The sequence below is a fragment of the Poecilia mexicana genome, unplaced genomic scaffold, assembly GCF_051168715.1.
Source record: "Poecilia mexicana isolate PSO_F unplaced genomic scaffold, ASM5116871v1 scaffold_19, whole genome shotgun sequence".
NCBI classification, from domain to species: Eukaryota; Metazoa; Chordata; class Actinopteri; order Cyprinodontiformes; family Poeciliidae; genus Poecilia; species Poecilia mexicana.
Genome location: NW_028263388.1, coordinates 25,507,202 through 25,528,148, shown reverse-complemented (window position 1 = coordinate 25,528,148; position 20,947 = coordinate 25,507,202). Strand labels below are relative to the sequence as shown.

At 42.8% G+C, this 20,947-nt stretch overlaps 1 protein-coding gene across 1 annotated transcript in view; it reads right to left on the bottom strand.

Annotated features, from left to right (window-relative positions):
- myo15b (myosin XVB) overlaps positions 1-20,947 on the bottom strand; it is a 176,896-nt gene that overhangs the window by 78,666 nt on the left and 77,283 nt on the right. Inside the window, exon 15 of the mRNA XM_088001092.1 lies at positions 7,599-7,713. Coding sequence (XP_087857218.1) covers positions 7,599-7,713 — 115 coding nt within the window. The remainder of the gene's footprint in view (positions 1-7,598; positions 7,714-20,947) is intronic.

Genomic DNA, 20,947 nt, shown 5'->3' with positions numbered 1-20,947 from the left:
CTGTTATCCAACTTCATTTTCAGTGTCCCTAGTTCTTAACTGAGGTCGTTGTGGAGGTTCCTCCATCTTTTCCTCAGTGTTAGTATTTATTTAAATGTTTTCATATGATTAGAATTTCACTTTTTCTTTGGTGGTTTTTCTTTGGTGGTGGTTATTGTATTAGGTTGTTTATTAATTTGGGTGCACACATTTAGTAAACACCTTATGTTTATTTAAGAATCATTAACATTTTGTTTTGCTGAGTTTAAGGACTGGCTGGCAGAAGGTGGTTGGTCGAAAGGAAAACCAGGAAGTAGAACAGTCCATCAGGCTGCTGGAAGCAGGGGACTTGATGTGAAAGAATCTGCCTCTCTCCACTAATAGCATAATTGCTAAAATCTTTTTGGCATTAGGTTATTTTGGTTTTTATAGTTGTGTTAAAGTCAAAATGTTTTAGTTTAAATTAGTCATTTATACATTATTTGTCTTTGTCTCCTTCCCTACCCCTCCTCGTTTGTGTAGGCCAGCATGTTTGTATAAATCCCCCTGTGTGTTTATTGTGTGAGGTCAGTTTTTGGTTGTTATCTTGAGTTATGTTTGCCTTAGTTGATTTCTTTTGGGCCCATTTTGTTATATTTTTTAGATTTGTTGTTGAAACATTTAGTTAAGATTTTCTTTGGAAAAAATAAATAGAAAATATTTTTTTATATATGCCTTTGTCCTTGTCGTTGACTGATTGGACCGTCACAGTTGGTGTCAGAAGTGGGATCTACCAGTTAAGGAGGGTTAGGGTTAGATAAATAAATAAATAAATATTTATTTATTTATTTTTGGAACCAAAAAGAAGAGAAAAAAGAAGAGAAAGACCTAAACCATGAGAGGAGCCAGAGGTGGTCAGCTCTGGCTGACCAAGGAAGCGCAAACAGAGCATGAGGAGTGTGGTGAAACTTGTGAAACTTGTGAAGAGGATGAAGAGGGGAGAGAGCCAACCGTATCCGACTTGGCGGGGATCCTTCAGGCTCACATTGGACAGCAGAAAGCTCGAGAGGAACAGTGGAAGAAAGAGATGGCACGTCAAGATCACAAGCTCTCCAACATCAGTCCACTTTATCAGTCCACTTTATTTCAAGAGGAGCCCAGTCTTCTGAAGGCCTGAGGCCTTTTGTGCAAGACCCCGCCCCTTCCTCTGCAGGCTGAGGCCTGATGATGTGGATAGTTCACCACGAGAACCTGCACTGTCTGCTGTTAAGCCAGGTGACTCAGTTTCTACACATTTTTATAAAGAATCAAAACTGCAAAAGCTAAGTGAAGATGATGACATTGAGCATTTCCTTATAACTTTTGAGAAGATGGCATGTGCTTGTAGATGGCAAAAAAGTGACTCGGCATTTCAGTTGATTCCACTCTTGACTGGTAAAGCCAGGAGTGCATATGTACATATGGATGTGGATGAATCAATGAACTATGATAATGTTAAAGCTGCTATTTTACAGAAATATGAAATTAACAACGAGACTTATTGTCAGAGGTTCCGCTCTCTTCATGTGGAGCCAAATGAGTCCCCCAAGGGGCTTCATGTGAGACTTAAGAACTGTACGGCAAATGGGTTCAGCCCCGAGGTAAGACTGTTGAAGAAATAAATGACGTCATAATTCTTGAACAGTATTTCTGAATGTTGTCTCCAGAACTCCAAGTTTGGATTAAGGAACGAAACCCAAAAGATGCAACAGAGGCGGTTTCCCTGGCAGATGCCTTTGTGACTGCCCAATCATGGGCTTTTAGAGCTGCAAAAAGGGAGTTTATACCGATTCCAGGTAACACCAGTCAAACTGGAAATGTGAGTAAGGTGTCTGGAAAAGAAAAATGTTTTTCCCCCAGTCAACAAAACCTGTAAAAAAAAACATCTGCTATTTATGTGGGCAGGAGGGCCACACAAAGTGTCCTCAAAATCCTGCGAAACTCTCTCAGATGTGTTTTGTACCCAGAGAGAACCATATATTGAACAGACAAAACCAGCCACTGATGGAGACTACTGTGGAAATAGATGGGCAGAGGGTCAAAGCTCTGATTGACACAGGAAGCACCCAGTCACTGGTACACCGCAGGTATGTCCCACCACATAGTATCTGCACTTCTGAAACAATACCCATCTGCTGTGTTCATGGGGATGAAAAAGAATATCCAACAGCAGACATTTACATGAGACTGCAAGGACATGTTTACCTGTTAAATGTGGGTGTTATGGATGAATTACCTTTTCCTTTTCCTTTTGTCCTGGGAAATGATCTTCCAGTTCTCACTGACCTAATAAATGCTTCTAAAATGTGCAATGTTGTGCTGACACAATCTCAGGCAAAGACCTCTGGTGAAGATGAGCCCAGCTTAAAAGCCTTGCCATTCTACGAGGCTGAGATTGAAGGGTGTCGTACTAAAGACCGCAAGTCTCGTGCACAACGCAAGCAAGAAAAATTCAAACATACCACAGCCTCTCCTGTGTTACCTGAACCTGAGGTACAGCTAGACTTTGAAATTCCTGATAATATTAGTGAGCTGCAGCACCAGGATAGAAGTCTAGCTGACCTTATGAAGAGAGTTGAAGAAGGTGAAACTGCAGAGGAATTTTACGTGCAAAATGGCAACCTCTATAGGAGACATGGAGAATTACAACAGCTTGTGTTACCCAGAAAAGTCAGAAAAACAGTATTGACTTTGGGCCATTCAATTCCCTGGGCTGGCCACCTGGGAAAACATAAAACTATAGCCCAAATCCAACGGTGTTTCTACTGGCCGGGATTACACAAAGATGTTGCCAGTTTTTGCAGGAGTTGTCCTCAATGTCAAAAAACATCTACCAGATTTGCAGCGAGAGCTCCTCTTCAGCCTCTTCCTATAATAAATACACCATTTGAACGTTTGGGCATGGATGTTGTGGGTCCAGTGGAGAAGAGCAAATCAGGGAACCGATTTATGTTGGTTATCACTGATTATGCCACAAAGTATCCAGAAGTGTTCCCTCTGAAATCTGTTAAGGCTAAGACTGTTGCCTTTTGCCTGGTTCAGTTTTTTTTCACGAGTGGGGTTCTCCAAAGAAATACTGACTGATCAAGGGACAAATTTTTTGTCCAAACAATTGAAGGATGTGATAAACTGATTGGGATTAGGGGACTGAGAACCACCCCATATCACCCGCAAACTAATGGACTCAGAGAGGTTTAATCAGACTCTTAAGAACATGCTTCATAAGTTCTTCATAAGTTCATCAATGAAGCTGGGTCTGATTGGGATCAGTGGCTCCCTTACCTCTTGTTTGCATATCGGGACCTCTACCGGATTTTCCCCCTTTGAGTTGCTTTTTGGGCATGAGGTGCGAGGTTCACTGGCCCTTTTGAAGGAAAGGTGGGAGGGAGAGAAACCTGCAAAAGAACCTGTTAATACAATTTCTTATGTCCTCCAGATGAGAAAGAAGTTGGAAAAGATGACCTCATTGGCTCAGGAACATATGCGTGTCTCTCAACAGAAGCAAAAAACCTGGTATGATCAAACTGCTCATGTAAGGAGTTTTGAACCAGGTCAAAAGGTACCTTTTGACCTGGTTCAAACCTACTGGTTATCAGTAGGTACTGATAACAGCAGTACCTACTGTTATCAGTAGGTACTGCTGATAACAGTAGTACCTACTGTTATCAGCAGGTAACAGTAGAGTATCGTTGTCTGGAGGCTTGTTGAATCTTTATCTGTACAGAGCCGCTCTCATCATGTCTTTTCAGAATTAACGTAACGGCATGAAACACGAGTTTTCATGCCGTAGGTACTGCAACCTACTGCAGTAGGTTGCAGTAGGTTGCAACCTACTGCAACCTACTGATAACAGTAAGTTTTTGGCTCAGTGGCAAGGTCCATACGAGGTTGTTCAAAAACTGGGTCTTACCACCTACAAGATCTGTACTGCAGATCAAAGACGCAGTACTAGAGTTCTTAACATTAACCTACTAAAGGAGTGGGTCTCAAGGCCTGAGGGGAAGCAAGATGTATTTTTTATCAGAAGTGTATCAGATGAGGAGGTGGAGGAACAATACCTGCCTCTACCATCAGCTTCTGCTCTTGACCTGAGTCATCTCTCCCCAGAACAGCAGTTGCAAGTGAGAGCCCGTTGTAATGTCAGTGTGTTTCATGATAATCCTGGACATAGTGATTATATTGAACATGATATTTGTCTGAAAGAGGATGCAGTTGTGAAACGAAGGAGCTACAGAATCCCTGAGCATCTCCTTGGCCCTTTAAAAGAGGAGATTGAATTAATGCTTTCTCTGGGTATCATTGAGACTTCTCACAGTGACTGGTGTAATCCTATTGTCCTTGTACCAAAAAAGGATGGCACCATGAGGTCCTGTATAGACTTCCGCTATTTGAACTCTGTTTCCAAGTTTGACTTGTATCCAACTCCCCGTATCGATTTGATTTGCTGTCTTGGAAAAGCAAAATATCTTATCACCATTGATCTCTAAAGGTTATTGGCAGGTTCCCCTTGCCACCAGGTATTGTGAGCTGATAGCTTTCCTGACACCTTGGGCCTCCATCAGTTCACCGTCATGCCTTTTGGGCTACATGGAGCACCTGTAACCTTCCAGAGGCTTATGGATAAGGTACTGGGAGGTCTTTCAAATTTTGCATCTGCTTATTTATATGATATTGTCATCTACAGTAACAGCTGGGAGGACCATCTGCAACATCTTAAGGCTGTTTTTGAGTCTTTTCATGCTGCAGGTCTGACTGTTAATGCAGCTAAATGCACCCTGGCCAAGAAGGAAGTTCAATATCTCAGACATATTATTGGCAATGGAGTCATCAAACCTCAGATCCAGAAGGTTCGAGCAATTCAGTCGTGTCCTCTGCCACAAACCAGGACACAGCTAAAATCCTTCCTTGGAATGTTGGGTTGGTACCATAAGTTCATTCCTAACTTTTCTGCCAGAGCTGCTGTGCTTACAGATATGACCAGTCCCAAGAGACCTAATCAGCTTCAGTGGTCGGAGAAAGCAGAGAGAACTTTTAAGGACATCCAAGGTGCCTTGAGTGGACCTCCAACATTACACTGCCCTGACTTTGACCAGCCATTTATTTTCCAAACTGATGCATCTGGGCATGGGCTGGGTGAAGTACTGCTTCAAGGGCCTCCAGGGGGATGTTATCCAATTGCTTTTATAAGCAGAAATCTCTACCAAGGGAAACTCGATACTCCACTATAGAAAAGGAGTGCCTAGCTGTGAAGTGGGCTTTAGATTCACTCAAATATTATCTGTTGGACACGGTTCATCCTAGAAATGGATCACAAGGCTCTGAATTCTTGAAAGAATGAGACTCAAACAGCAGAATAACTCGCTGGTATCTGGCGATGCAACCATTCCAGTTTGATGTCCATCACATCCCTGGGAAGCTGAACTCTACTGCCGACTACCTGTCACGCTGGCCCATGGAGTTTCCAGAAGAGGGGGAGTGTGTGGAAGTTCCTCCATCTTTTCCTCAGTGTTTGTATTTATTTAAATGTTTTCATATGATTAGAATTTCACTTTTTCTTTGGTGGTGGTTATTGCATTAAGTTGTTTACTAATTTGGGTGCACATATTTAGTAAACATCTTATGTTTATTTAAGATCATTAACATTTTGTTTTGCTGAGTTTAAGGACTGGCTGGCAGAAGGTGGTTGGTCGAAAGGAAAACCAGGAAGTGGAACAGTCCATCAGGCTGCTGGAAGCAGGGGACTTGATGTGAAAGAATCTGCCTCTCTCCACTAGTAGCATAATCGCTAAAGCCTTTGGTGTTAGGTTATTTTCGTTTTTATAGTTGTGTTAAAGTCAAAATGTTTTAGTTTAAATTAGTCATTTATGTTTATACTGTTAGAGAATTTTCGGTATTATCATTTTGTAATTACTTTAGTTCACATTCAGTCTATAGATTATTGTGATTTTCTGTTTAAAGTGTTCTCTTCCTTATGTGTGTATGAACTGACCTGGAGGTCAGGACTGTCTGTTTCATCTTCATGTGAAACAGTTAACTCTGTGTTTCTCAGACCATAGATCAGATATCACACCTGGTACTGGGTTGTTCGTTGTTTAGGTTAGAAGTTTTACGACCTTTGTTGTTCTTCCTGACTGCCCCTTTTGGCTGTTCTGCTTGGACAATAAAACAGGGGCTCACGCGGAAGCAGACCAGAACTCTCTGTGAACGGCTTGGAGAAGCTGCTATCGGAGATTTCTCCTTTTGCAAAAGCTTGACCATAAAATTCATATACGTTGTCTGTGGTTCTTTTATGTAGGATCAAGAAAAAGTACCTATCATATACATTATTTGTTTTTGTCTCCTTCCCCTCCCCTCCTCGTTTGTGTAGGCCAGCCTGTTTGTATAAATTCCCCTGTGTGTTCATTGTGTGAGGTCAGTCTTTGGTTTATCTTGAGTTATGTTTGCCTTAGTTTTCTTTTGAACCCATTTTGTTACATTCTTTAGATTTGTTGTTGAAACCTTTTGTTAAGATTTTCTTTGGAAAAAATAGAAAATATTTTTTTATATATGCCTTTGTCCTTGTCTTTGACTGGTCGGACCGTCACAGTCCTTTACAGTACTAGTGAGGTCTTGTATGTCAGTTTTAAGATGCGATTGCTCGCTGGAAACAGTATTTACAGAAGGGGATGTGCTTACATCTTCTGAAGCAGCACCTGGCAATACTGGTGATATTAAACAAGCAGCCTGACAAGCCCACTCTGCTCCTGCTGCAACCTCAAAAGCCTCCTGAAACATCTTCACCCCACTCTTGTTGCACTTGATCTGCATCAAGATCGTGATCCAAACTAGCAATGAAACAGGACATTTTCATGTACTACTCACTCACATTTTTCTCAAAATCTGGGAATGCCTCTTTCACTAGACAACATTTATCTGCAGCACAGACTTCCATCGCTTCATTTGGCAGCCAATGACGTGCATTGGGAAAAGTCTGAAATGAGGCAATGACATTCTTCTGACCAAATGCGTCCTGGAGATGCTTTTTGGTAGCCTCTAATTAACTTTGTGTGTCCTTGGGTAAATTGTCCCATGCTATGAAAATCTCAGGTGGCAACAATGTAGGTAATTCCAGGGCAAAATTAGTGTCTTTCTAACAAGCTCACTGAATAACCTCATACCGGTAAGCCCACAGTGTAAACTATTCACGTCCGTTGTTGCAGAAGGGTGGAGGGAATGGGATTACCCTGTTCAAAGCAACTGAAATGCATTGCAATGGTGCCCTATACTAATGAAGTATATTTAAACTTTTGACCTTGGAGAAAGTAATAAAAATTGCCTTGAAAAAAATTATCATGTCATTATTCTGGTATAAAAGCAAATAGAAAAATGTTAGTAATCCTAATTGACACATAAGACACTGTGAATAAACACATATAGTTTTATATAGATTTTATGTAAACGTCTGATTTTAACTATCTGCTTTAAGGTCGTCATTTTCAGAAGGTATTTTTAATCTGACAAAAATTAGAATTCATATGACAACTTACGATTGTGGAAAGTCAGTAAATGAACCTTGTTTTAATTTCATGGGTAATTATCAACAAAGATAAAAGTTTTATTACCTTGGTGAGTCCTAGCTGGTACTGTCCCTCTTCAGCATCAACCATGCTTAGCAGATTTACTGACAGCTCTGTCTCTGACAAGTGGCTGGGCTGTTTGGTCAGTAGAAATCCATACCTACAGAAGAATAGTAAGAACAGTTACTTAGATCAGTGGTGCTCAACCCATTTTTCTCAAAGCCCCCTTTCTTTTTTCCGAGTCAACCTGCGTCCCCCCAAACCCTTGCTGTTTCCCACCTTTCCCAAAAACACACTGAACCGTAATCTCTTTAAAATAATAATAACTAGAAAATTCCTGAAGAAATTTAAATCGGGCCTGCCAAAGTGGTTTGGAACCAGCGTTCTGATGCTAAAAATTAGCATTAATGCTAAAGAAAGCTTCAATGTAGTCAACCTGTGGAGAGTCAGAAGCATGTGGACTAAGCTGTACTTGTACCATTCAGTATGTTGCATACGGTAAAATTAGCCAATGCTAATAATAGCATGAATGGTATCAGTAGCATGTGGGGTATCACTAGCATGTTGTCTGTCACTGACTTACTCAATTCGGTAAACTAAACATGGCTAATGAGTAAGACAATTGGCTAAAAGCTTATTTTAGGTGAAATGCTAATACTAATGCACTGGCTTGCACAAGCCAGTTCCATAACTTGAGAGACAGAAAGGTGGAGAATGATTTCTATCTTTATGAGACATCCATGAAATGCTAATGTTTGTTCTAATGTCACTATCCTGAGGAAAAAAAACATAAAAACAGCTTAATATTATTGCACCGCCTATGGCGGTGCACTGACGTGAGAGGAATATGCAGGGTTGTTGGGGTTCTGGGGTTGTTCTTCCATTCTTTGTCCACCAGAGGGGGCTGAGAGGCGTTTTCTACTGGAGGGTGTGTTCATGCTGATACTGCACGCACCTGCAACATATTCCTCATCAGTGGAGGGGTATATCAGCAGGGAGCTGCCGGTACTTCGACGCCAGATTGTTGATCAGTAATGGTACTTTCGGCCTCTGTGAATTCTCTTGTGTAGAATTATTTGAGAAATCTCAGTGACTGTCTCTTCCCTTGTGCGTATCTTCAGATTATCCCTGTGCTGAAAGAGACGTGGGCACCGTTTTCCAAAGACATCTGATCCAACTCTTCCAAGTCTTCCAGCCGGCAAGCTCCTCTGAAGACCCTACCTACCTGTCTGCCCTCCTCCGCCACCTACTCAGTCCGCCAATCCCGGAGCCTCTTATTTCCCCCCCCTTCAAGATCTGGACCCACTCCTATAAGTAAGATCACACATCTCCGTTTAACTCTTCAAACTCCCACTGAACTTGAACTCACCATTCTGTGTTTTGTCCGCACCCCAGATCCCCTGAGACCCAGCCAGGCAGTTCTCCGCTCCTGAACCACTTTTCATTGTCAGTTTTGTTTTTGCAATAAAATAAGAAACATTTTCCTACACCTCGGAGTGTTTTCTGCATGTGGGTTCGAAAATTGCATGGAACCATGACAGAACAATCTGGCCAAACTATGAACCCAGCAGAAGCTCTCAGACGAACACTTGAAGAACAACATTCCCTAATTCAGAACCATGATCAAGCTTTACAGGAACTAAACCAACGACAAGCAGAAACTAATCGCCGCCTTGAGCAAATAGCAGGTTTTTTACAGAATCCGCAGCAGCAAGGAGCCGCTCCAACTCCACCTTCCGCTCCGGCTCTGATTCAACCCGCTGAACCCCAGTCTAATCAGTTAGTCCACTCCATGTTTTCAGACTACCGGCCATCGAACCCAGAAAGGTTTTCAGGTGATGTAAACAAGTGCAGAGGATTTTTGTTGCAGTGTTCAATCATATTCAACCACTCACCCATTTGTTTCGCCCATGACGGGGCCAAGATCTCTTTCATCATTTCTCAGTTGTCAGGTTGAGCTTTGGATTGGGCCGAGGCGAGGTTTTCCACCCCCGATAACTATGCCATTTCTTTTGCAGAGTTTCTGAAGGAGTTCAAACAGGCATTTAATCAAGACACAGACAGAACCATGACTTCCAGAGATTTGGCTAACATTAAACAAGGACAGAAGACAGTTCACGATTTTGCGGTAGATTTTTGAATTCAGGCAGCCGCTTCCGGCTGGAACTCCACAGCTTTGAAAAGTGCGTTTTTTAATGCCCTCAACGAGTCTATTAAGGATGAATTGGTGACCTTAGACGAACCTGAGACACTTGAGGAACTAATTAGTCTAACCATTCGTTTAGACAACTGGATCCGAGCACGCACGAAGGAAAGAACTAAGAGACATCCCCCCGACAGAATGTTTCAGTCTTGCATCTCCGCTAACTCAGTCGATCCCCCCAGGGAGTCAGGTGATCCTGAGCCCATGCAAATTGGCCATACGCGCCTCACCCCTGAGGAGAGGCAGAAATGCATTAGATCAAACCTCTGTCTCTACTGTGGGGGTTCAGGGCACTTCATTGCTTCATGCTCCCTTCGAGTAAAAGCCAGAGTCCGTCAGTAGAAGTGAGGAAGCTGGCGGACTACCTCGAAAAGGAAAAGACTCCTCGCTTTCTGTTACCCACTACTCTCCAGTTTCTTGACCAAACTATAACACTGTCGGCTCTGGTCGATTCCGGTTGTGAGCGCAGTCTCATAGACGCCAATTTAGCCCGTCAGATGAAAATTGAAACCGTTAAGTTATCCTCGCCCCTCAGAGTGTCCGCCCTTGATGGGAAGAATTTACAACAAATAACTTATCAGACCAAATCCATAAAACTTCTGGTTTCTGGTAATCATCAAGAAACTATCGCCTTTTATGTTTTCTCTGCCGCTAATTCACCTATAATCCTGGGTTTTGACTGGTTGCAATTACACAACCCACACATTAACTGGTTCGAAGGGAAAATTGAGTCCTGGTCCATTCACTGCCACTCATCATGTCTCCGTTCCGCTGTTCCTCCAGGTGCCCCGCCGGCAAACTTGCAGGAGGCAGACCCACCAGATTTGTCATCCATTCCGGCCGATTACCACGATTTGATTTCCGTGTTCAGTAAGTCTAGAGTGCTGTCTCTACCTCCTCACCGTCCTTACGACTGCGCTATTGACCTGCTTCCTGAAGCCCCTCTGCCTAACAGTCGTTTATATAACATTTCCAAGCCTGAGAGAGAAACGTTGGAAAGATATATAAAGGAATCGCAAGAGGCTGGCTTAATTCGCCCCTCCTCTTCCCCGTTAGGGGCGGGTTTCTTCTTTGTGGGGAAGAAAGATGGTTCACTAAGACCATGCACTGACTACCGAGGGTTGAACCAGATAACAGTAAAGAACAAATATCCCCTGCCACTCCACTCCTCGGCTTTTGAACCAGTTCACGGTGCAACCATTTTTTCTAAATTAGATCTTAGAAATGTGTATCATCTCTTCTGCATTCGAGAAGGAGACGAATGGAAAACGGCATTCAAGACACCGTTAGGGCATTTTGAATATCTAGTTATGCCGTTTGGTCCGACAAACGCCCCAGTCTGCTTTCAAGCACTCATAGACGATGTCCTAAGAGACTTTATAAATGTGTTTGTCTTCGTGTATCTGGATGACATTTTGATCTACTCAAAGAACCTCGTTGAACACAAGAAACATGTCCGCCTCATTCTTCACCGCCTTTTGGAAAACAAACTTTTTGTCAAAGCAGAGAATTGCGAATTCCATCAACCCTCTGTGACCTTCTTAGGTTTTGTCCTGGAGGGCAGACAGGTGAAACCAGCGGAGGAGAAGATTCAGGAGGTGTTAAATTGGCCCACTCCTCAAACTCGAAAACAATTTCAGAGGTTCCTGGGTTTCGCTAACTTTTACCATCGCTTCATTAAGAATTACAGTCAAATAGCCCAACCTTTAACCGCTCTCACTTCGGTCAAGATCCCATTCACCTGGACGTCAGAAGCAGACGCTGCTTTCAGTCGGCTTAAGAACATGTTTGCCAGTGCTCCCATCTTAATTCAACCTGACCCAGATAAGCAGTTTGTTGTGCTGAACTAAAGAACATACGAAGCCATCCTAATTTACTAGGACCACAAACACCGGTTTTACAATGATCAGAAGAATTAAATCTAGATGACTCAAATAATTTAACTGTCCACAGCATCAATTAGACTTTAGTAATTTTATTAGCAAGCTTTAGCAAGGGAAAAAAGACATACAGCATTTCAATAAGAAATTAAAACTTTTAAGAATTTTTAGAAATTACTCCTACTTCTAACCCTACTCTGTGTCTTAGTCTAAATAGAGACTTTGGGGGAGGCAGTATTACTCAAACCCAGACTCAGAGACGATCTTGGCAGCAGAAAACTTTAACGTCCATGGATGGAGTCCTGTCTTTGTCTTGGCAGAATCCTTTCAGAATAAATCCAAAGTTGAACTGGTGAGAATCCTCAACGAACTCAGTTCTTTATCCAAATGATCTTTGTCTATTCCCCATGTCCACTGCAGCATCGTTGTAATCCTTCGGGTTGAGGGTAGGGCTGCAGTCGAATAAGAATCCCGGGTTGTGGGTAAACGGATCTTGTTCCATCCTTGTGCAGCGAGCAGTCGTCCCGGGGTATCACCACGCAGCCCTCCGTTGATTCTGCATCTCCATGTGTGCTCGACTCGAACGCTGCGGAACAAAGAACCCCGATCCTTCTGTCTGGTGTCTTTTTATTCTTATCAGCAGCCACACACTTTCTTTCCTCACGTGCGTTTTTCCTTGACGTCAACTGCCTTTTGGTTGGCCTCAACCTTCAGATGAACTGCCTTGTTTTTTAGAACTGAACTTTCTGAAGTTCTCTGTTTGCCCTCTGCACCTGTTTCCTTCATGCATCTCAAAAATCTCACTTCCTGTTTCTGCTTGGACAGATGATCTCATATCCATCACCATCTTGGAGACATGATGTCTGTTCTAATGACCTAATGCCTTGGTCACCTCTGCTCTCCTTTCGGTTCCTCTTTTCCCCTGACCTATCACCTACCATCTACCTCCAACACAACATCAGTGGCCTTTAGTTACAGTTACACATTTCACCACATTTCAAGTTCAATGTCAAAATCACATTTATAACCTTTTAGTTTCTCTGATTTAGCATTCATTTATAATTTTATAATAATCATTACTTATTAGTTACTCTTATTAATCATGATGTGAGTTATTACAGACATTTCTGAAAAGAAACCAAGAATAATTCATTATTCTAATTATTTGACACCATAGTTACAGTTACTTCTTTCACCTTTAAGTACTTCCATAAGTATAAGAGTAAGTGTAAATATTCTTATAATCAAACCAACATCAACCCCTGGTTAAACCAATATTAATTATTGGCTTAATCATAAGTTATCATTATTAATTCAAGTATTTTACTCTGGGTTTTATCCAATTACTCAAAATGTTTAGATTTTATTCTTTAAACCTTTAATGCTCAAAATGAGCAGTCTGAACTATTTTTAATCACTGCAGGCTGGAAACTTCCTCTTTCTCCAGGAAACCTGCTCTTCCTGTTACATGACTCTCTTTCTGTCTGACTATGATTTTTTATGATTAAATAGAAAAAAGTAGAATTAAAGCAAAGTTTGCAGGACACTATAACACACACAACCAGATTAATTTTATTGCCGTCTGACTCTACTGTTGGGTCTTGATGTCACCTGTGTAATCAGTTTTAAAGATAACTTTATTTATTGTTATTATTAAACTAAAATCTCCATCATGGGGAAGTGGGCTGAGCTCGACTTTTTCTCGACAATATACAATAAGCAAAAAGACTAAACCCCCCGTCAGTCGCGGTGGTCTTTATTTGTCTCTCGTTTCAATCTATCCATTTCTTACCAGCCTGGATCCCGTAACGTCAAACCGGATGCCCTGTCCAGAATCCATTCCCCAGACGACTCAGTGAAGGTTCCCACCTCAATTCTTCCACCCAGTTGTTCAGTGGCCGCTGTGACTTGGGAAATTGAGGACCTGGTTAAACAGGCTCAGCAGTCTGAACCCGACCCTGGTACTGGCCCGGAGAATAGAATGCATGTTCCCACCAGTATCAGAAGCAGACTGATTAGTTGGATGCATTCGGCTAAATTTTCTGCTCATCCCAGTGTTAGCCGAACGATTGCTCTGGTCTCACGGAGATTTTGGTGGTCGTCCCTCCATAAAGATGTTAGAGAGTACATTCTCTCTTGCCCTGTTTGTGCTCGAAACAAGGCTTCGCACTTACCCCTATCTGGTCTCTTGCTGCCATTATCTGTTCCCAGACGCCCGTGGTCTCACATCGCTGTGAATTTCATCACAGGACTGCCAGTCTCTCAAGGTATGACCACCATTCTTACCATAGTTGATCGATTTTCTAAGTCATGTCATTTGGTTCCTTTAAGAAAGCTCCCATCTGCCCTGCAAACTGCCCAGCTCCTTGTGAAACACGTTTTTCACCTTCATGGGATCCCGCAAGAGATCCTGTCCCACCGGGGTCCCCAATTTACATCTCAGGTTTGGAGACATTTTTGTTCTGCACTCGAGGCAAGAATTTCTTTAACCTCTGGATATCACCCGCAGTCTAATGGTCAAACCGAGCGTATGAACCAGGAACTGGAGTCTGCCTTGAAATGCCTCACTTCCAATAATCCTTCTGACTGGTGCCAATTTCTCACATGGATTGCAAGCACTGGCCACTCCCCATTTGAAGTATCGTTAGGATACCAGCCTCCCCTTTTTCCTGCTGACAAGAAAGACATTTCTGTAACTTCAGTTCAGCATCATATTCGCCGCTGCCAGTCCATATGGACCCAAACGGTTTAGGCTCTGAACAGAACGGCTGAAGAAAACCACCGCTTTGCGGACCGGAGGAGAAGACCAGCTCCTTCCTACTCTCCTGGAGATAAGGTTTGGTTGTCTACCAAGGACATTCCATTAAAAGCTATGTCCAAGAAACTCTCCCCACGTTTTATCGGTCCTTATGAGATTGAGAAGTTGATCAATCCGTCCGCTGTCCATCTCCGCCTTCCAGCATCTCTCCGGATACACCCTACATTTAATGTTTCCCAGTTGAAGCCTGTCCTAACCAGTCCCTTGTGCCCGCCTCCCACATCCCCTCCTCCCGCCCGGGATGTTGATGGCCAGCCTGCCTACTCCGTCCGCCGAATCGTGGACTCCCGTCGGCGAGGTCGGGGATGGCAGTACCTCGTCGACTGGGAGGGTTACGGTCCGGAGGAACGGTCTTGGGTTCCTAGTTCGTTTATTTTAGATCCCTCCCTTATTTCTGATTATCGCTCTTCCCTCCCATCCTGTTCTTCTGGACCACCAGGTGGCGGTCGTTGGGGGTGGGGGGTACTGTTGGGGTTCTGGAGTTGTTCTTCCATTCTTTGTCCACCAGAGGGGGCTGAGAGGCGTTTTCTCCTGGAGGGTGTGTCCATGCTGATACTGCATGCACCTGCAACATATCCCTCATCAGTGGAGGGATATGTTGCTCCACTGTACCCCAGCAGGGAGCTGCCGGTACTTCGACGCCAGATTGTTGATCAGTAATGGTACTTTCGGCCTCTGTGAATTCTCTTGTGTAGAATTATTTGAGAAACCTCAGTGACCGTCTCTTCCCTTGTGCATATCTTCAGATTATTCCTGTGCTGAAAGAGACGTGGGCACCGTTTTCCAAAGACATCTGATCCAACTCTCCCAAGTCCTCCAGCCGGCAAGCTCCTCTGAAGACCCTACGTCCGCCCTCCTCTGCCGCCTACTCAGTACGCCAATCCCGGAGCCTCTTATTCCCCCCCCCTTCAAGATCTGGACCCACTCCTATAAGTAAGATCACACATCTCCGTTTAACTCTTCAAACTCCCACTGAACTTGAACTCACCATTCTGTGTTTTGTCCACACCCCTCTATGAGAGGCCCCATGGGGCAAAACTTACAAACTCTCTTACACATACTATCAAACTCTCTCACATTCACAGTCAAACTCTCTTACATTCACAGTCAAACTCTCTTACACGTACTATCAAACTCTCTGACAGAGTTTGATTGCAACGGAAGTTAACTTAAAATTTCAGTTTCTGATTGGACCCCAGACAGGAGTAGGCGGGTTTTCACGGACAGAAAAATAGCTTAACAGCAGCGAGTAACAGAGGCAACTAATATTTTAAATGACATCGTTAGCGCTCCCACAGTAATGTCAGCATTATCAGAAGTGTTTAGAAGCCGACAGCCAGCATCGGAAACCCCATCTATCAGTGGGATAAAGCTAGCCATCTCTTCGGAAATGGCAGTAAAGCCAGCCTGCACTCGATTTTAATGTGCGCGACAAGTTATGGCGCTCTCTTTTCAAAATAAAAGCGCATCTCCAGTTTATGTTTGATTCACACATCAAGATTGTCTCCAGCGGCTATAACAGGCTAAAGCTTTGTGTTAATTAACCCTCTGTGGCATGACTTTTTATTTTTTGGGGGAAAAAATATTTTCCTGCATTCTTTGGGAGCTTGTTGGTCCCTAATGGTTCCCTATGTAATGCATTACATGGAAGGCAGTAATTGCCTTCCATGTAATGCATTACATAGGGAAGGCAGTCACTGCTCCCCAATAAAGAGACCCCAATAAAGAGGCGTTCTATTGGGTGAAGAACAGTAGGTGCCTGCCATGCATTACATGGAAGGCAGTGACTGACTTGCTTTGCAAGTCAGTCACTGCTCTTCCCTATGCATTGCTATGGGCAGGCCCTAATAATAATAAATTGATTAGTTACAAATTCTTATTTGGAAAAGGGGAAAAACTGTTACAGACATTTTCTTTAAATACTAAGAGATATCACAAACACACACTCTTACATTAAAAACTGTTGTTTTGTCAAGGTATTGCGCCGTGTCAGGAACCCTGGTTATTTGGTTGTTTTTTGTTTTGTTTTTTTACTTTCTCTTGGGTTTGCATTTTGATCACTTAGAACTGCACCGTTGAATATTGTTTTCATGTTGACTTCCTGTTGTGGGCGGAGTTTTGCACAGGTGACATCGTTTCTCAATAAAAGGCCACAGGTCGCTCTGATGAGCACTGCACTTAGGCCAAATGCATCTGGTGGCTCTGTGGGTTGATTTCCTCCGTCCGTCCTCGGCATTTCCAGCCCTTTACTAATAGCAGCGTCTACAGGTTATGGGCCCAGGAAAGAGATTGGCGGCCGATGGAACCAATTACGTTTTGAGGGAGATGAGAAGAAGTATGAGTTGTGGGAAACCAAGTTTTTAGCCCACTTACGTCTGCTTGAGCTGAAGAGCACCATGTTATTGAAAGACGAACCCGATGATGCGGAAGAAGACGCCACCAAGAACGAAGAGGCGTATGCAGAATTAATCCAAGTTTTGGATGATAAGAGTCTGTTCCTTGTCATGAGAGATGCTGCAGATGATGGCAGAAAAGCCTTAAAGATCCTGAGAGATCACTACGCTGGTTCTAGTAAGCCACGAGTGATCAGTTTGTATACGGAACTGACGTCTCTTCAGAAAGCTGTCAATGAGAACATCACTGATTATATTATACGAGCAGAAACTGCAATTACAGCGTTGCGTAATGCAGGAGAAGTTTTAAGCGATGGCCTGTTGACTGCAATGATTTTAAAAGGACTGCCCGATGAGTTCAAGCCATTCTCTGTTTACGTTACACAGAGTGATGAAGAGTTAACTTTTGCCCAATTTAAAACCAAGCTGTGGAGCTATGAGGGCACCAAGAAGTTGTGTGTTGCGGACTCCGTGGAAGACTGCGTGATGAAAGTTAAAGGAAGAGATGATTGGAGCACGAAATTCACCTGTTACACCTGCGGCCAGAGAGGTCACAAAGCCCTGGATTGTTCTTCAACCTCGGGCGAGCGCAGAGAGTCGAGACAGTGGTGTAGTTTTTGCAAGAGCGCCACGCATAAAGACGCAAACTGCCAGCGGAAAAGGCGAGACAAGGTTAAACAAGCGAGGGATGAGGAAGACCACACGTTCGCTTTCAAGGTGAAGCAGATTGATGACTCCCAGATTTATGGCACGAAGATGAAGGGCCTCATGATTGATTCCGGTGCAACAAAGCACATTGTGACGGACGCGGCAAAGTTCCAGGATTTCGACTCAACGTTTAAGCCTCAGAGCCATGTGTTGGAGTTAGCTGATGGCGTGAGGGCCAGTGGCATCGCGCTGAAGAAAGGCACTGCCAGAGTTCGTGTGAGAGACAATAATGGACGGGTTGTGGAGATGATGTTGAGGGACACCTTGTACATCCCGTTATTTTCCCAGGACATCTTTTCAGTTAAAGCCGCAACTGCCCAAGGAGCGACAGTCATCTTCAAAGACGAAGAACAGGCTCATCCATAAAAATGGTACGGCTTTTGATATTGATGTTCATGACAGACTGTTCTATTTAAATACTCTTGCAGATGAGGTTGATGAATGCAATGCATGTTATGACATTCAAACGTGCCATGAAATATTAGGTCACTGTAATTATGAAGATGTGTCAAAGTTGGAGAGTGTTGTAGATGGAATGAAAATTAAAGATAAAACTGAAAAGCCTCATCTAAACTGTGAAGTGTGCACAAAGGGCAAGTTTACTCAGACCAGAAATAGAGAGCCTGATGGAAAAGCTAAAGGTGTATTGGATCTAGTACATGCAGATCTGGCTGGCCCAATAGAGCCAGCTGCTAAAGATGGGTTTAGATACAACACTAGCTTTTACAAATGACTATTCAGGTACTATTTTTACCTACTTCCTGAAAGCTAAGAGTGACACCGTTAAAGGGACAGAGAAGTTTATTGCAGATGTGGCACCTTATGGGAAAATCAAATGTATAAGATCTGATAATGGAACTGATTTTTTATCTAGTGAGTTCCAGTCATTGCTCAGTCAAAATGCCATTAGACATGAAACCTCGGCCCCTTATTCTCCCCATCAGAATGGGACAGCTGAAAGAACATGGAGAACTATCTTTGAAATGGCAAGATGCATGTTGATTGAGAGCAATCTGCCTAAAGATTTATGGACATATGCATATGTCCATTTATGGACATATGCAGTTCAGACGGCTGCTATTATCCGTAAATCATTAATGCTAATGGCATTAATGCCATTAGCATTAATGCTAATGGCAGGCCCCAATAAATAAAGAGGCGTTCTATTGGGTGTAGAACAATAGGTGCCTCCCATGCAAAGCATGGAAGGCAGTGACTGACTTGCTTTGCAAGTCAGTCACTGCTCTTCCCTATGCATTGCTATGGGCAGGCCCTAATAATAATACATTGATTAGTTACAAATTCTTATTTGGAAAAGGGGAAAAACTGTTACAGACATTTTCTTTAAATACTAAGAGATATCACAAACACACACTCTTACATTAAAAACTGTTGTTTTGTCAAGGTATCGCGCCCTGTGTCAGGAACCCTGGTTATTTGGTTGTTTTTTTACTTTCTCTTGGGTTTGCATTTTGATCACTTAGAACTGCACTCTTCAGACATGTGAGGTATTTCTCCATGTATTTATTGGAACCACTTCTCCAGTGGAGGTCACCATCTTAAAATTTGACGGGCAATGTGTGCAATGTGTCCTGCTAATCAATCAGTCAGTCAATCAATCAAGTTTATTTGCATAGCACATTTCAGCAACAAGACAGTTCAAAGTGCTTTACATCATAAAAACACAGTACAGAATGGACATAACACATTAATCAACACAACCTCCATGGGTCGTGCTGTTGACGCAACCCATGGAAAAAAAATGGGTTACACATCAAAATATCTGCACATCAATTAATCATTTATCAAATGAATATAAAAATATTGATAAATGATTAATTATGTTTCAAAAGCAACTCTAAACAGGTGAGGTTTTACTCTAGATTTAACTGTCCATTAAGGTCCTGGAATGGGAGGCGCCAAAGATGCTGTGTCTACCTGGACCATATGTAAGTGGCTTTCATTCCACACATGGGAACACACACAAACTTGGAAAACTGTGTGGGACGCAGTTGAGTTTGAGCCAATTGAGAGGTTCATTTGTGGGTGTCAGCTGGTCCATGCTTGAAGGAAACCTGGGCCTAACGGGGAGCCGGAAGGAGGTGGCTACCCGCTAGTGCAGCAGTTCATGGGCATATGCCAGAGTGCCTCTCACATCCCCTAGACTTACGTTTGAAAAATAAACACACTTAAAAGGCTTAAAATTGTTATTGGTTGGTCATGTCCCCCACCCATTCCCATGTTACAATCTTCTTAGCCGAGAATCTGGAAGTTCCACATGGTCTTAGCTCAGTCATTCTCTACCACCTTGGGAGGTGATTCTCACTTTGACCTAGGAGTCTCTAGTTCGTATTCCACACAGATGAAACACTTGGTTATACTCTTCCATGTATTCCCTTCCATCTATCTTACACCTTGCTATGAGATGTTGGACTGTTTCTGGAGCCCCTTTAACAGTAAAGAGATACTTTACTGTTCCTGGAGGAAATTCAGTAAACTTCAGGTGTGCAGTGACTGCAAGGTTACATACATACCAAAAAATACATTGATAAATAATAAAAAATACAAAGACTATTCCATATAGTTCAGATTGGTCAAGTTATGATAGATAAAAAAATCACCAATTAGTAACGTGGCATTTAGTTTATTGTTGTCCCTAGATGGGACAACAAAAAGAAAAATTTAAGTAAGTTATCAGATATATTAAGAAGTAAAACAACCAGATGATGAAAGATCTTGCCAGGTATGGTACATCTCGACTTCTATTGCTCTGGTTTTAAGGTCTGCTCTTGTGTTGCCATGCTCAGTGATTCTGTGCTGTCCTTCAATCTGGCCCTTGCCAGCCATTTACATGTTTTGATATCAGTCATTTCAGTTATCTGTTGGTGGTATATCTCACAATGGTTTCTTCAGTTCCTGCTCTTCCAGTTTCCTGCTTTCCATTGTCTGAGACATTCACTGAGCACTTCATCCCTTGGGGGCATCTTCATTTTGGATGGTGGCTCTGATGTTCACCAACTTATTACCCCAGCAGGGTATCTGATTACCACCAAGGCATAGTTGTTTGCCCAGTCCTTCCCTTTTGGGAGTGCAAATTCCTCTCTTTGTCACAATCCAGCCATATTTCTCCAGGCCATGACATTCTGTTGTCCCTACTTTAGATGGTGTGGATAAGTAAGTAAATGTCTCACTCACTCGTCGTACAGCTTGATGTCTTCCACATGACTTTCAGTATCCAAAGCTAGTTGTGTTGTTTATTTGGCTGAGAAGGTTTAGATCCATGAAGAAGAGCAGTGGGTATAGAGCAGGGATACACTGGGAGTACACTTAGCTGGTTCAGTGACAAGCAGCCTGTTTATTCATCTGGATTCTCTCCTATTTGTTCTTGAAGT